General features: G+C 47.9%; 1 protein-coding gene across 6 annotated transcripts in view; it reads right to left on the reverse strand.

The window, feature by feature from the left end:
- The window catches only part of LOC116615308 (ras-specific guanine nucleotide-releasing factor 2), a 73,547-nt gene that overhangs the window by 42,290 nt on the left and 15,282 nt on the right, over positions 1–15,975 (reverse strand). For all 6 annotated transcript variants that reach the window (XM_048727576.1, XM_048727575.1, XM_048727574.1 and 3 more), the window contains 3 exons: positions 12,879–12,958; positions 12,588–12,664; positions 11,032–11,148 (listed from right to left, as the gene is read on the reverse strand). In XM_048727576.1, the coding sequence (XP_048583533.1) occupies positions 11,032–11,148; positions 12,588–12,664; positions 12,879–12,958 (274 nt within the window). The remainder of the gene's footprint in view (positions 1–11,031; positions 11,149–12,587; positions 12,665–12,878; positions 12,959–15,975) is intronic.

The raw sequence follows: 15,975 nt of genomic DNA on the forward strand, positions 1-15,975 counted from the left end.
ATGGCTAGCACCGCAGCTAAGAAGGAGCCCAGTACGGATTCTCATTTTCCCGTACATGAAATAGCTTGCATTAAGTTCTGTTTCTGTCCTGTCCCATCTCCATGTTGGTCGGTTACATGCTTCATACAAAGAATTTGCTTGACACACACTTGTCCCCGCCCTGGTATACGAGGCTTCATAAATTCACATGACAAACTCTTGCGCCGGCTTTGATGCATATAAAATAATTAAATTTCCCGACGATCCCTCGTTCTGCTTTAATAGTTATGAATCCTCAACTCGTTACACGTAATTCACATTACAAACTCTTGCTCCGCCGTACTATAAAGACTAGCGTGACTAACTTTTGTTCCGATCATACTGTACATAAATTCTTGCCTCTGCCTCATTATATATAAACTTGCGTGACGAACTCTCACCCCCATCATACTATACAGCCTTGCGTGACGAACTCTCGTCCCCATCATACTATACAGCCTTGCGTAACGAACCCTCGCCCCCTCCTGTAAATAAAATCGCGTAATGAATTGTCGTCCCCGCCTGTACATTAACTCGCGTGACGAACTCTCGTCCCCGCCTGAACATAGTCTTGCGTGACGAACTCTTGTCCCCGCCTGTACATAGTCTCGCGTGACGAACTCTCGTCCCCGCATTTACATAGCCTTGCGTGACGAACTCTCGTCCCCGCCTGAACATAGTCTTGCGTGACGAACTCTTGTCCCCGCCTGTACATAGCCTCGCGTGACGAACTCTTGTCCCCGCCTGTACATAGCCTTGCGTGACGAACTCTCGTCCCCGCCTGTACATAGACTTGCGTGACGAACTCTCGTCCCCGCCTGTACATAGTCTCGCGTGACGAACTCTCGTCCCCGCCTGTACAAAGTCTTGCGTGACGGACTCTTGTCCCCGCCTGTACATAGACTTGCGTGACGAACTCTCGTCCCCGCCTGTACATAGCCTCGCGTGACGAACTCTCGTCCCGGCCTGTACATGAACTCGCGTGACGAACTCTCGTCCCCGCCTGTACATAGCCTCGCGTGACGAAATCTCGTCCCCGCCTGTACATAGTCTTGCGTGACGAACTCTCGTCCCCGCCTGTACATAGCCTCGCGTGACGAACTCTCGTCCCCGCCTGTACATAGACTTGCGTGACGAACTCTCTTCCCCGCCTGTACATAGCCTCGCGTGACGAACTCTCGTCCCCGCCTGTACATAGTCTTGCGTGACGGACTCTTGTCCCCGCCTGTACATAGTCTTGCGTGACGAACTCTCGTCCCCGCCTGTACATAGCCTCGCGTGACGAACTCTCGTCCCCGCCTGTACATAGACTTGCGTGACGAACTCTCTTCCCCGCCTGTACATAGTCTCGCGTGACGAACTCTCGTCCCCGCCTGTACATAGTCTTGCGTGACGGACTCTTGTCCCCGCCTGTACATAGACTTGCGTGACGAACTCTCGTCCCCGCCTGTACATAGCCTCGCGTGACGAACTCTCGTCCCGCCCTGTACATGAACTCGCGTGACGAACTCTCGTCCCCGCCTGTACATAGCCTCGCGTGACGAAATCTCGTCCCCGCCTGTACATAGTCTTGCGTGACGAACTCTCGTCCCCGCCTGTACATAGCCTCGCGTGACGAACTCTCGTCCCCGCCTGTACATAGACTTGCGTGACGAACTCTCTTCCCCGCCTGTACATAGTCTCGCGTGACGAACTCTCGTCCCCGCCTGTACATAGTCTTGCGTGACGGACTCTTGTCCCCGCCTGTACATAGACTTGCGTGACGAACTCTCGTCCCCGCCTGGACATAGACTTGCGTGACGAACTCTCGTCCCGGCCTGTACATGAACTCGCGTGACGAACTCTCGTCCCCGCCTGTACATAGTCTCGCGTGACGAACTCTCGTTCCCGCCTGTACATAGTCTTGCGTGACGAACTCCCGTCCCCGCATGTACATAGACTTGCGTGACGAACTCTCGTCCCCGCCTGTACATAGTCTTGCGTGACGGACTTTTGTCCATGCCTGTACATAGCCTCGCGTGACGAACTCTCGTCCCCGCCTGTACATAGCCTCGCGTGACGAACTCTTGTCCCCGCCTGTACATAGCCTCGCATGACGAACTCTCGTCCCCGCCTGTACATAGCCTCGCATGACGAACTCTCGTCCCAGCCTGTACATAGCCTCGCGTGACGAACTCTCGTCCCCGCCTGTACATAGCCTCGCGTGACGAACTCTCGTCCCTGCCTGTATATAGCATTTCGTGACGAACTCTCGTCCCCGCCTGTACATAGCCTTGCGTGACGAACTCTCGTCCCCGCCTGTACATTGCCTCGCGTGACGAACTCTAGTCCCCGCCTGTACATGAACTCGCGTGACGAACTCTCGTTCCCGCCTGTACATAGCCTCGCGTGACGAACTTTCGTCCCTGCCTGTACATAGCCTCGCTTGACGAACTCTCGTCCCCGCCTGTACATAGCTTCGCATGACGAACTCTCGTCCCCGCCTGTACCTAGCCTCGCGTGACGAACCCTCGTCCCTGCCTGTACATAGCCTTTTGTGACGAACTCTCGTGTGCCCCGCCTGTACATAGCCTCGCGTGACGAACTCTCGTCCCCGCCTGTACATAGCCTCGCGTGACGAACTCTCGTCCCCGCCTGAACATAGCCTTGCGTGACGAACTCTCGTCCCTGCCTGTACATAGACTTGCGTGACGAACTCTCGTCCACGCCTGTACATAGTCTTGCGTGACGAACTCTTGTCCCCGACTGTACATAGCCTCGCGTGACGAACTCTCGTCCCGGCCTGTACATGAACTCGCGTGACGAACTCTCGTCCACGCCTGTACATAGTCTTGCGTGACGAACTCTTGTCCCCGACTGTACATAGCCTCGCGTGACGAACTCTCGTCCCGGCCTGTACATGAACTCGCGTGACGAACTCTCGTCCCCGCCTGTACATAGTCTCGCGTGACGAACTCTCGTCCCCGCCTGTACATAGTCTTGCGTGACGAACTCCCGTCCCCGCATGTACATAGACTTGCGTGACGAACTCTCGTCCCCGCCTGTACATAGTCTTGCGTGACGGACTCTTGTCCCCGCTTGTACATAGACTCGCGTGACGAACTCTCGTCCCGGCCTGTACATGAACTCGCGTGACGAACTCTCGTCCCCGCCTGTACATAGCCTCGCGTGACGAACTCTTGTCCCCGCCTGTACATAGCCTTTCGTGACGAACTCTCGTCCCCGCCTGTACATAGCCTCGCGTGACGAACTCTCGTCCCCGCCTGTACATAGCCTCGCGTGACGAACTCTCGTCCCCGCCTGTACATAGCCTCGCATGACGAACTCTCGTCCCCGCCTGTACATAGCCTCGCGTGACGAACTCTCGTCCCCGCCTGTACATAGCCTCGCGTGACGAACTCTCGTCCCCGCCTGTACATAGCCTTTCGTGACGAACTCTCGTCCCCGCCTGTACATAGCCTCGAGTGACGAACTCTTGTCCCCGCCTGTACATAGCCTCGCGTGACGAACTCTCGTCCCCGCCTGTACATAGCCTCGCGTGACGAACTCTCGTCCCCGCCTGTACATAGCCTCGCATGACGAACTCTCGTCCCCGCCTGTACATAGCCTCGCGTGACGAACTCTCGTCCCCGCCTGTACATAGCCTCGCGTGACGAACTCTCGTCCCCGCCTGTACATAGCCTTTCGTGACGAACTCTCGTCCCCGCCTGTACATAGCCTCGCGTGACGAACTCTTGTCCCCGCCTGTACATAGCCTCGCGTGACGAACTCTCGTCCCCGCCTGTACATAGCCTCGCGTGACGAACTCTCGTCCCCGCCTGTACATAGCCTCGCGTGACGAACTCTCGTTCCCGCCTGTACATAGCCTCGAGTGACGAACTTTCGAACTGCCTGTACATAGCCTCGCGTGACGAACTCTCGTCCCCGCCTGTACATAGCTTCGCATGACGAACTCTCGTCCCCGCCTGTACCTAGCCTCGCGTGACGAACACTCGTCCCTGCCTGTACATAGCCTTTTGTGACGAACTCTCGTTTGCCCCGCCTGTACATAGCCTCGCGTGACGAACTCTCGTCCCCGCCTGAACATAGTCTTGCGTGACGAACTCTTGTCCCCGCCTGTACATAGCCTTGCGTGACGAACTCTCGTCCCTGCCTGTACATAGACTTGCGTGACGAACTCTCGTCCCCGCCTGTACATAGTCTTGCGTGACGAACTCTTGTCCCCGACTGTACATAGCCTCGCGTGACGAACTCTCGTCCCGGCCTGTACATGAACTCGCGTGACGAACTCTCGTCCCCGCCTGTACATAGTCTCGCGTGACGAACTCTGGTCCCCGCCTGTACATAGTCTTGCGTGACGAACTCCCGTCCCCGCATGTACATAGACTTGCGTGACGAACTCTCGTCCCCGCCTGTACATAGCCTCGCGTGACGAACTCTCGTCCCCGCCTGTACATAGACTTGCGTGACGAACTCTCGTCCCCGCCTGTACATAGTCTCGCGTGACGAACTCTCGTCCCCGCCTGTACATAGTCTTGCGTGACGGACTCTTGTCCCCGCCTGTACATAGACTTGCGTGACGAACTCTCGTCCCCGCCTGGACATAGACTTGCGTGACGAACTCTCGTCCCCGCCTGTACATAGCCTCGCGTGACGAACTCTCGTCCCGGCCTGTACATGAACTCGCGTGACGAACTCTCGTCCCCGCCTGTACATAGTCTCGCGTGACGAACTCTCGTCCCCGCCTGTACATAGTCTTGCGTGACGAACTCCCGTCCCCGCATGTACATAGACTTGCGTGACGAACTCTCGTCCCCGCCTGTACATAGTCTTGCGTGACGGACTCTTGTCCCCGCCTGTACATAGACTCGCGTGACGAACTCTCGTCCCGGCCTGTACATGAACTCGCGTGACGAACTCTCGTCCCCGCCTGTACATAGCCTCGCGTGACGAACTCTTGTCCCCGCCTGTACATAGCCTCGCATGACGAACTCTCGTCCCCGCCTGTACATAGCCTTGCGTGACGAACTCTCGTCCCCGCCTGTACATAGCCTCGCATGACGAACTCTCGTCCCCGCCTGTACATAGCCTCGCGTGACGAACTCTCGTCCCCGCCTGTACATAGCCTCGCGTGACGAACTCTCGTCTTTGCCTGTACATAGCCTTTCGTGACGAACTCTTGTCCCCGCCTGTACATAGCCTTGCGTGACGAACTCTCGTCCCCGCCTGTACATAGCCTCGCGTGACGAACTCTAGTCCCCGCCTGTACATAGACTCGCGTGACGAACTCTCGTCCCCGCCTGTACTTAGACTCGCGTGACGAACTCTCGTCCCCGCCTGTACATAGCCTCGCATGACGAACTATTGTCCCGCCAGTACATAGCCTCGCGTGACGAACTCTCGTCCCCGCCTGTACATAGCCTCGCGTGACGAACTCTCGTCCCCGCCTGAACATAGTCTTGCGTGACGAACTCTTGTCCCCGCCTGAACATAGCCTTGCGTGACGAACTCTCGTCCCTGCCTGTACATAGACTTGCGTGACGAACTCTCGTCCACGCCTGTACATAGTCTTGCGTGACGAACTCTCGTCCCCGCCTGTACATATACTCGCGTGACGAACTCTCGTCCCCGCCTGTACATAGACTCGCGTGACGAACTCCCGTCCCCGCCTGTACATAGACTCGCGTGACGAACTCTCGTCCCCGCCTGTACTTAGACTCGCGTGACGAACTCTCGTCCCTGCCTTACAATACATAGATTTACGTAGCAAAATTCTTGTCTCCGCATTGGTGTGTTCACAAAGGCTTGCAACACGAGCTGTCGTCCATGGTTTCTGTAGTATTTATGTATGTTAAGAACCTTGAACATTACGTGTTGGGCTGCCTGTGTTATGTTTATTGTTGTACAGCGGTTTTACCCCATAGAATCTCTAGGGGCAGCCATCTTGCTTAGTTTTCGGTTTAGTTTTACAAGCTGTAGATTTATGTTGATTAAAGCCTCAGTTTAGAGGCATACCTTCTACTACAATTTAATCAACATATTTTCTGAAGTCCCATGGATAAAGTACTGCGTCCTGAACGCCTAGAAACCGATCCAAATAGCAGCACGGCCCAGAAGGAATGGCTCAATTGGAAAAGGACCTTCGAGAATTTCGTACAAGTTCTACCTCAGACGGGCCTGGACAAGTTGACCGTTTTAACTAACTTTGTTTCTCCAACACTCTTCCAACACATCAAAGATTGTACGGAATACGATGCAGCAATTGAGGCGCTACAAGCCCTTTATGTTAGACCACGGAATGAGATCTTCGCTCGCCATCTACTTGCAACGAGACGCCAGCAACCATCGGAAAGCTTAGATGAGTACTTGCAAGCTCTGAAAACACTGAGTAAGGACTGTGATTTTAAGAGTGTAACCGCAGCGCAGTACAGCGAAGAGAGCATACGGGATGCGTTTATTACAGGTCTGCAATCCAACACAATCAGGCAACGATTGTTGGAGAACAAAACACTTGATCTAAAGACCATGTTTGACCAGGCTCGAGCTCTGGAGTCAGCTATGAGGAGTTCAGAATCATATGGAGCACCACAGATACCTATAAATGCAGCACTACCTTGTAACAGCACCTCATTGTCAGCAGAACAGCCTGACGAGTCTACTGTAGCTACAATGAAACTCGATAAAGCTACTTGCTTTTTCTGTGGAAACAAGAAACACCCTCGACCGAAGTGTCCTGCCCTGGAGGCTATTTGCAACAAGTGTCAAAAGAAAGGCCATTTTGCTAAAGTTTGTAAAGGAAAGGCGGTTCCAAAAGAAAGAGTTTCGGCAGCAACTTGGTCCCCGATACTCGCCACATTGACAGCTAACCCACCAAAATCCCTCTCTAAATCATGTGGTGCCGTCAATATCCAAGGATTGCAAGTCAAGGCCCTGTTTGACAGTGGGAGTAGTGAAAGCTATATCCATCCCAGTCTAGTAGAGCAAGCAAGTCTGACAGTCCAGCCCTCATCTAGTACCGTATCCATGGCAACCTCCTCGACAGGCGCCATCAAGGTTAGTGGTACTTGCACAGTTGATCTTACCTACCAAGGACGGAGATATGAAGGCCTCAAGTTTTCTGTACTCCCTGGGCTATGTGCAGACCTCATATTAGGAGTAGACTTTCAGTCAAAGCACGAAAGTGTCATCTTCCAGTACAAGGGCACCGAACCGCCCCTCTCCGTCTGTAGCTTCAGCACTCTGAATGTAGACCCGCCTGAGCCATTTGCAAACCTGACAGCAGACTGTCATCCTATTGCCACAAAGTCACGCCGCTACAGCCAAGAAGATTCCACGTTCATTGATGAAGAAGTTAAGAGGCTGCTTAATGAAGGAATCATTGAGCCCAGTCGCTCTCCATGGCGAGCACAAGTTGTAGTAACCAAGGATGAGAATCACAAGAAGAGGCTAGTAATTGATTACTCACAGACCATCAACAGGTTTACCCTCCTCGACGCATTCCCATTACCACGAATAACCGACTTGGTTAACCAGATCGCCCAGTACAAAATCTTCAGCACTATTGATCTACGCAGTGCTTATCATCAGATCCCTCTCAAAGATGAGGATAAACCGTACACAGCATTCGAAGCTAGAGGTAACCTGTATCAGTTTAGCCGACTCCCATTCGGCGTCACATGCAAACCACAGTTTCATCAACCTCCCAAAGTTCCTCTCATTAAGGCTACTAAACCTTTCGAGAGGATAAACATTGATTTCAAGGGCCCCTTGCCAAGTAACAATGGCAACAAGTTCTTCCTCAATGTGGTTGATGAATATTCAAGATTCCCTTTTGTCTTCCCTTGTCCTGATGTGTCTACACCAACAGTGATCAAGTGTCTTACCTCCTTGTTTACGATGTTCGGTATGCCAGCCTATGTACATTCGGACAGGGGCTCCTCCTTGATCAGCCAGGAACTGCGAGACTTCCTGAATGAAAAAGGGGTAGCCACAAGCAGGACAACTGCTTACAATCCCGAAGGCAATGGGCAAGTGGAGAGGTATAATGGAGTGGTATGGAAGGCAATTTCAGCATCCCTGAAGTCTAAGAATCTGCCAGTAAAGCGCTGGCAAGAAGTCCTCCCTGATGTTCTACACTCCATTCGTTCTCTGTTGTGCACGGCTACCAATGAGACACCCCATGAGCGATTCTTCGGTTTTCCCAGGCGATCCTCTTCCGGATCTTCCATCCCAACATGGATGAGTGAGCCTGGACCGGTCCTACTCAAGCGTCACGTCCGTGCAAGCAAGACAGATCCGTTAGTTGATGAGGTGGAATTGCTTCAGGCGAATCCTCACTACGCCCATGTGCGCTATCCAGATGGCCGAGAAACAACAGTCTCTACCAAGCATCTTGCCCCCAAAGGTGAAGTACCAATAATGTACCCACTCCCTCAAGTTAAGCCTACTGTTCCAGGTGAGCATCACCCTGCTACTGGTAGTTCCCCACCTTCCTCGGAGATAGAAGTGGAGATAGGTGTGGGCGAAGAAGTGCCACAGGTCAGTACAGGTCTTGATGGGCAGCCTCCTTTGCGACGTTCGGAGAGGACCCGACGTCCGGTGGACAGACTTAACCTCTAACCGAGGGGTGAATGTAGTATTTATGTTACGTTAAGAACCTTGAACATTGAATGCCCCCGTGCTCAGACTTAACCTCTAACAGAGGGGTGAATGTAGTATTTATGTATGTTAAGAACCTTGAACATTACGTGTTGGGCTGCCTGTGTTATGTTTATTGTTGTACAGCGGTTTTACCCCATAGAATCTCTAGGGGCAGCCATCTTGCTTAGTTTTCGGTTTAGTTTTACAAGCTGTAGATTTATGTTGATTAAAGCCTCAGTTTAGAGGCATACCTTCTACTACAGTTTCCGTGCACCAGGTCTTATAATAAAGTATAATACGGCAACTTAACTAGCCCTCAGACACAAAAAGAAAGAAATATTGATGCTCGTAATACATTTGTCATATAAAACGTTTACATGAGAAAATTAATATCGAAGGAGGCACGATTAAGTACACACGGCGACTTGAGTCCATAATAAGATAACCGTGCTTGAAAATTTCTAAAAACACAAACGCAGAACGAACAAAAGAGAAACCAACTTATATCACCTCCAAATTCTTCGGTTATTTTTACGACCTAGGCCTTTGGCCGCCTTGCGGGTGGTCTTGTTGCTTCACCTGTCCGAGCACATGGGCTACCGGCTCCTCGCACGGAACAACATCAACATCAGCTACCGTTACTAAATATTAGACTTCAGCTATCTAAATGAAACAGTATTCATAGAAACAAGAAGATGATAATGGTAGACGAGTTAAAACAAAATTAATCGAAACGGTACAACGATATAAATTTAGAGCAGACCAGGCATTTACCGTTCACCTCGCTGCAGTTGAGCAATTTGATAATTTATTCATATTCACTAATCTTATATACTCTGCTCTAATGTATTCAGCGTGAATAGTAATAAAACTTCGCAAAACATCGCCTTCGTCAAAGCGTGGGCTGTTGTCATGACAAATGGCAGAAAATGGCGTCGCATGGAATCGAGGACGCCGGACAGTGGCTTATGCAAATGGATCTGTTCCGTAGACTGTTAACAGGGTCAGCGGTAGCTTAGTGTTGGACTTGAAAAAAATTTGGTCGTTTGGAGCTCTGCCTAATGCATAAATCTATTATTCACTTATCCCTGGGGATGTAGCAGAGTGCTTGAAAATTGGGGATACCACAGGGATACCATGTGAATAATGTTTGTCTGGCGGCCATTTTGGTTCCGGTAGTCTAACGAAAACATTCGCCATAATGAAAAATCTCGTATCTGATATCACATTAAAGGTAACATAATATATATAGGTTTAATAAAACATTATGCCATGTACCCAGACGCGATAGAAATTAAAGTCAAATGTTAGCTTAAGAGTATTTATAAAGCGGATTTTTCTTGACTAATAAACTATTCATCATTTTTTACAGCAAACAACAAAACTGGGTTTCCTTTTTTAAAAACGGTAACTAACGATTTTATGCCATTAATTTTATTGTGATAAAAAATGGAAAAGAAAAAAGCGAAAAAGTATGTGACGAGTGGAAAAAATATTGACACACTACTAGAACTGCGTTAATTGTGGAAATTTGAGGAAATGTAGAACTGCAAGATGACGTTTCAGAATATCTGCAATATTTAGCTAGAAGAATTCAATTTTTCCTACCGCATTTAATATTCATACTCACAAAATTAGGAAGATCCAATTGCCTTGGCTTGCCTCCTGGAGATTTCCTAAGACCCCGTCAAGACCGCCTAAGGCTACCCATTTCTGGATTTGTTATCACAGAACAAGGATACCCAGTTTGTCTTTTAAAAGAACTCGATGATGTTTTAAACCGACAAATGTTTTTTTTTCTCCCAGTGGTGAACTCGGGAACGCGATTTAGTACTTGAGATCAATAATTATCACAACATGTAACAAATTGACGGAATGTTCTAGGGGATCTCCAGAACGACTCCAAGTAATTTAATTTATGTTTTGATTGGTCACATCGTACAACTGTAAGGCTGCCAAGATCACAGCCGCTAAAATGTTTACCATACACACTAGACACAACCTAATTAGAGATACAAACTCTAAGTACGCACTTTGGTCATCAGAAAGCGTTACACCGTTTGGAAATAGCGCAGCGCTTGCGTGGGAAACCATTGCAGTCAGTTGTGCAAGGAAAATTATAAAATAAGAACGGTGCAAGGGAAGAAAGGAAAGGCAGACGGGCAAAGGGAGACTTAAAGGGAGGATCTCTACTTTATGTCAATAAAAGGAAATGTGAGATTTTTGTAAATTGGTTCATAAGACCCACCACAGCATGAAACAGGCTAAACAAGGAAACAGTAACAGGTGTCACGCATGTTATATCTGTCACGCAAGTAACAGGATTCGGGCATGTGTAACGTGCTTAACGTACGTGACGCGAGTAGAACTCACCCGATGCATTGGGAAGGTGAGGTAAGACTCAAGCGTCCGTCCCTCGCACACCGGCTTTTCTTCGTACACTTTCAGAAGTCGATTAAATGCTGATCGCTGCTTGCACTCTGTTAGCGTCTGGGAATTCAAGACAAAAAAACGTAAATAAATCCCGTAAGCTCGGATTCCAAGATTGAAACAAGAAATGCCATGCACACGCGCATAAGTGTGTATTTTTCCCGCCAAAACTCAAATACCCCCGGATTGTCATGCAGGGATCCGACACAGATAGCGACTTTGCGAAAAATGCGCTTTGAGTCTATTGATGATAATTTAAAATAGTCAGTAGTCCATACCTGTAAACTATAGTGGTGATGGCGCACATATACCTGTAAACTATAGTGGTGATTGCGCACATATACCTGTAAACTATGGTGGTGATGGCGCACATATACCTGTAAACTATAGTGGTGATGGCGCACATATACCTGTAAACTATAGTGGTGATGGCGCACATATACCTGTAAACTTTAGTGGTGATGGCGCACATATACCTGTAAACTATAGTGGTGATGGCGCACATATACCTGTAAACTATGGTGGTGATGGCGCACATATACCTGTAAACTATAGTGGTGATGGCGCGCATATACCTGTAAACTATAGTGGTGATGGCGCACATATACCTGTAAACTATAGTGGTGATTGCGCACATATACCTGTAAACTATAGTGGTGATTGCGCACATATACCTGTAAACTATGGTGGTGATTGCGCACATATACCTGTAAACTATAGTGGTGATGGCGCACATATACCTGTAAACTATGGTGGAGATGGCGCACATATACCTGTAAACTATAGTGGTGATGGCGCACATATACCTGTAAACTATAGTGGTGATGGCGCACATATACCTGTAAACTATGGTGGTGATGGCGCACATATACCTGTAAACTATAGTGGTGATGGCGCGCATATACCTGTAAACTATAGTGGTGATGGCGCACATATACCTGTAAACTATAGTGGTGATTGCGCACATATACCTGTAAACTATAGTGGTGATTGCGCACATATACCTGTAAACTATGGTGGTGATTGCGCACATATACCTGTAAACTATAGTGGTGATGGCGCACATATACCTGTAAACTATAGTGGTGATGGCGCGCATATACCTGTAAACTATAGTGGTGATGGCGCACATATACCTGTAAACTATAGTGGTGATGGCGCACATATACCTGTAAACTATAGTGGAGATGGCGCACATATACCTGTAGACTATGGTGGTGATTGCGCACATATACCTGTAAACTATAGTGGTGATGGCGCACATATACCTGTAAACTATAGTGGTGATTGCGCACATATACCTGTAAACAAAAGTGGTGATGGCGCACATATACCTGTAAACTATAGTGGTGATGGCGCGCATATACCTGTAGACTATGGTGGTGATTGCGCACATATACCTGTAAACAAAAGTGGTGATGGCGCACATATACCTGTAAACTATAGTGGTGATTGCGCACATATACCTGTAAACAAAAGTGGTGATTGCGCACATATACCTGTAAACTATAGTGGTGATTGCGCACATACTCCTGGTAGATACTTAACATCGGGAGCAGCATATCAAACAGATCACCTGAACAAAAACAAAGTGTTCACATATTTTGAAAAAGCTGTAAAAATGCAAATTACGAATGCCGATTGTCATCTTCAAATAGCAGGTCAACTCTCGAAAGATACCATTGGTCCCGTCATACATTTTTCCACAGAAGTGAATATTGTTGAATAATACAAGAAGTTTAGTTATTTTATCTATTCTAGTTAAAATACCGATAAGATTTGAGACTCACCAAGTACAAGTGTTGGCCAGCTCTCCATTCTGGTATTGAGGCCTTTGAAAAATATTTGATGCAGAAATAGAATCGTCTCACTGGGGACAGAGATAAGACAATGGTTGAAGGGTGGATGACGTCACCACTCTCTTCAATGGTTGAAGGGTGAATGACGTCACCACTCTCTTCAATGGTTGAAGGGTGGATGACGTCATCACTCTCTTCAATGGTTGAAGGGTGGATGACGTCACCACTCTCTTCAATGGTTGAAGGGTGAATGACGTCACCACTCTCGTCAATGGTTGAAGGGTGGATGACGTCACCACTCTCGTCAATGGTTGAAGGGTGGATGACGTCACCACTCTCGTCAATAGTTGAAGGGTGGATGACGTCACCACTCTCGTCAATGGTTAAAGGGTGGATGACATCACAATTCTAGTCAATGGTTGAAGGGTTGATGACGTCCAAGGGTTGATGACGGTTGATGATCACCAAACGGCTCTACTCAGGTACCGACCATGTGACATTTCACATAAAAAATACATTTCCAAATTAAAATCCTCCGTCTAAAATCTAAGGAAGAATAATAAGCAATCTAGCTAGTTGGATATCAGATTGTGGGTCCCTAACTGACAAATTTGTCGAATCCCCGTTTTTAGTTATTCTCTTACAATAAGTGTCCCTGACATTTAGGACACCGAAAACAGTTTTAGTCGACTTACTTAAATATTTTATATTTAACAGTGCCAGGGGCTCATAAGTAAAGGCAATCATCTGTATTATATAAATGTCACAGCGTTTCCTAGGATCAGGCTATTTTTAGACGCAGGCGCACGAACGGGCCAATCAGCTTCTTTGACGTTGGTCGCGCGCGCGAGTAACGTTAGGCTGCACGCGCAAATTGCAGTTAGGAAGAATATTTTTTTATCTATCATCCGTCGGTTTTGTTTGTTTACCAAAAGAATTGCAAGCTAGAATTCAAAGTCATAGGTAGGGTTGGATTCATATTAAAGAAGAAAGCAACAAAAAGTCAAAGTACCGAAGAGAGAAGATAGCTTTTTGTCTGAGACTGCGCGTGCAGTTGAGCTCAGCCAAAACGTCAACTCAAAGGTTGAATCTGATTGGCTCATCCGCACGTCTAAAAATAGCCTGGAAACGCCGTGACACCTATATAGTACCAGAACATGGGGAAGTTGATTGCCCCTACTTATGAGCCCCTGACAGTGCTTATATGATTTACTGTTACACATGAGCGTCACACACATAGCAAGCGTCACGCAGGTAAAAAGCGTCACGCACGTAAAAAGCGTCACGCACGTAACAAGCCTTACGCACGCAAAAATCGTCACACACATAACAAGCGTCACGCACGTAATAAGCGTCACGTACGAACATGACATTCAGGTCGCACATCACACAAAAAAGAAGACACGCTAGAAGGAACAAAGCAGTATAGAAGACACGCTAGAAGGAATAAAGCAGTATAGAAGACACGCCAGAAGGAACAAAGCAGTATGGAAGATACGCTAGAAGGAACAAAGCAGTATAGAAGACACGCTAGAAGGAACAAAGCAGTATAGAAGACACGCTAGAAGGAACAAAGCAGTATAGAAGACACGCTAGAAGAAACAAAACAGTATAGAAGACACGCTAGAAGGAACAAAGCAGTATAGAAGACACGCTAGAAGGAACAAAGCAGTATGGAAGACACGCTAGAAGGAACAAAGCAGTATAGAAGACACGCTAGAAGGAACAAAGCAGTATAGAAGACACGCTAGAAGGAACAAAGCAGTATAGAATACACGCTAGAAGGAACAAAGCAGTATAGAAGACACGCTAGAAGAAACAAAGCAGTATAGAAGACACGCTAGAAGGAACAAAGCAGTATAGAAGACACGCTAGAAGGAACAAAGCAGTATGGAAGACACGCTAGAAGGAACAAAGCAGTATAGAAGACACGCTAGAAGGAACAAAGCAGTATAGAAGACACGCTAGAAGGAACAAAGCAGTATAGAAGACACGCTAGAAGGAACAAAGCAGTATAGAAGACACGCTAGAAGAAACAAAACAGTATAGAAGACACGCTAGAAGGAACAAAGCAGTATAGAAGACACGCTAGAAGGAACAAAGCAGTATGGAAGACACGCTAGAAGGAACAAAGCAGTATAGAAGACACGCTAGAAGGAACAAAGCAGTATAGAAGACACGCTAGAAGGAACAAAGCAGTATAGAATACACGCTAGAAGGAACAAAGCAGTATAGAAGACACGCTAGAAGAAACAAAGCAGTATAGAAGACACGCTAGAAGGAACAAAGCAGTATAGAAGACACGCTAGAAGGAACAAAGCAGTATGGAAGACACGCTAGAAGGAACAAAGCAGTATAGAAGACACGCTAGAAGGAACAAAGCAGTATAGAAGACACGCTAGAAGGAACAAAGCAGTATAGAAGACACGCTAGAAGGAACAAAGCAGTATAGAAGACACGCTAGAAGGAACAAAGCAGTATGGAAGACACGCTAGAAGGAACAAAGCAGTATAGAAGACACGCTAGAAGGAACAAAGCAGTATAGAAGACACGCTAGAAGGAACAAAGCAGTATAGAAGACACGCTAGAAGAAACAAAACAGTATAGAAGACACGCTAGAAGGAACAAAGCAGTATAGAAGACACGCTAGAAGGAACAAAGCAGTATGGAAGACACGCTAGAAGGAACAAAGCAGTATAGAAGACACGCTAGAAGGAACAAAGCAGTATAGAAGACACGCTAGAAGGAACAAAGCAGTATAGAATACACGCTAGAAGGAACAAAGCAGTATAGAAGACACGCTAGAAGAAACAAAGCAGTATAGAAGACACGCTAGAAGGAACAAAGCAGTATGGAAGACACGCTAGAAGAAACAAAGCAGTATAGAAGACACGCTAGAAGAAACAAAACAGTATGGAAGACACGCTAAAAGGAACAAAGCAGTATAGAAGACACGCTAGAAGGAACAAAGCAGTATAGAAGACACGCTAGAAGGAACAAAGCAGTATAGAAGACACGCTAGAAGGAACAAAGCAGTATAGAAGACACGCTAGAAGAAACAAAACAGTATGGAAGACACGCTAGAAGG

This window comes from Nematostella vectensis, chromosome 5 (assembly GCF_932526225.1).
Source record: "Nematostella vectensis chromosome 5, jaNemVect1.1, whole genome shotgun sequence".
Taxonomy (NCBI): Eukaryota; Metazoa; Cnidaria; class Anthozoa; order Actiniaria; family Edwardsiidae; genus Nematostella; species Nematostella vectensis.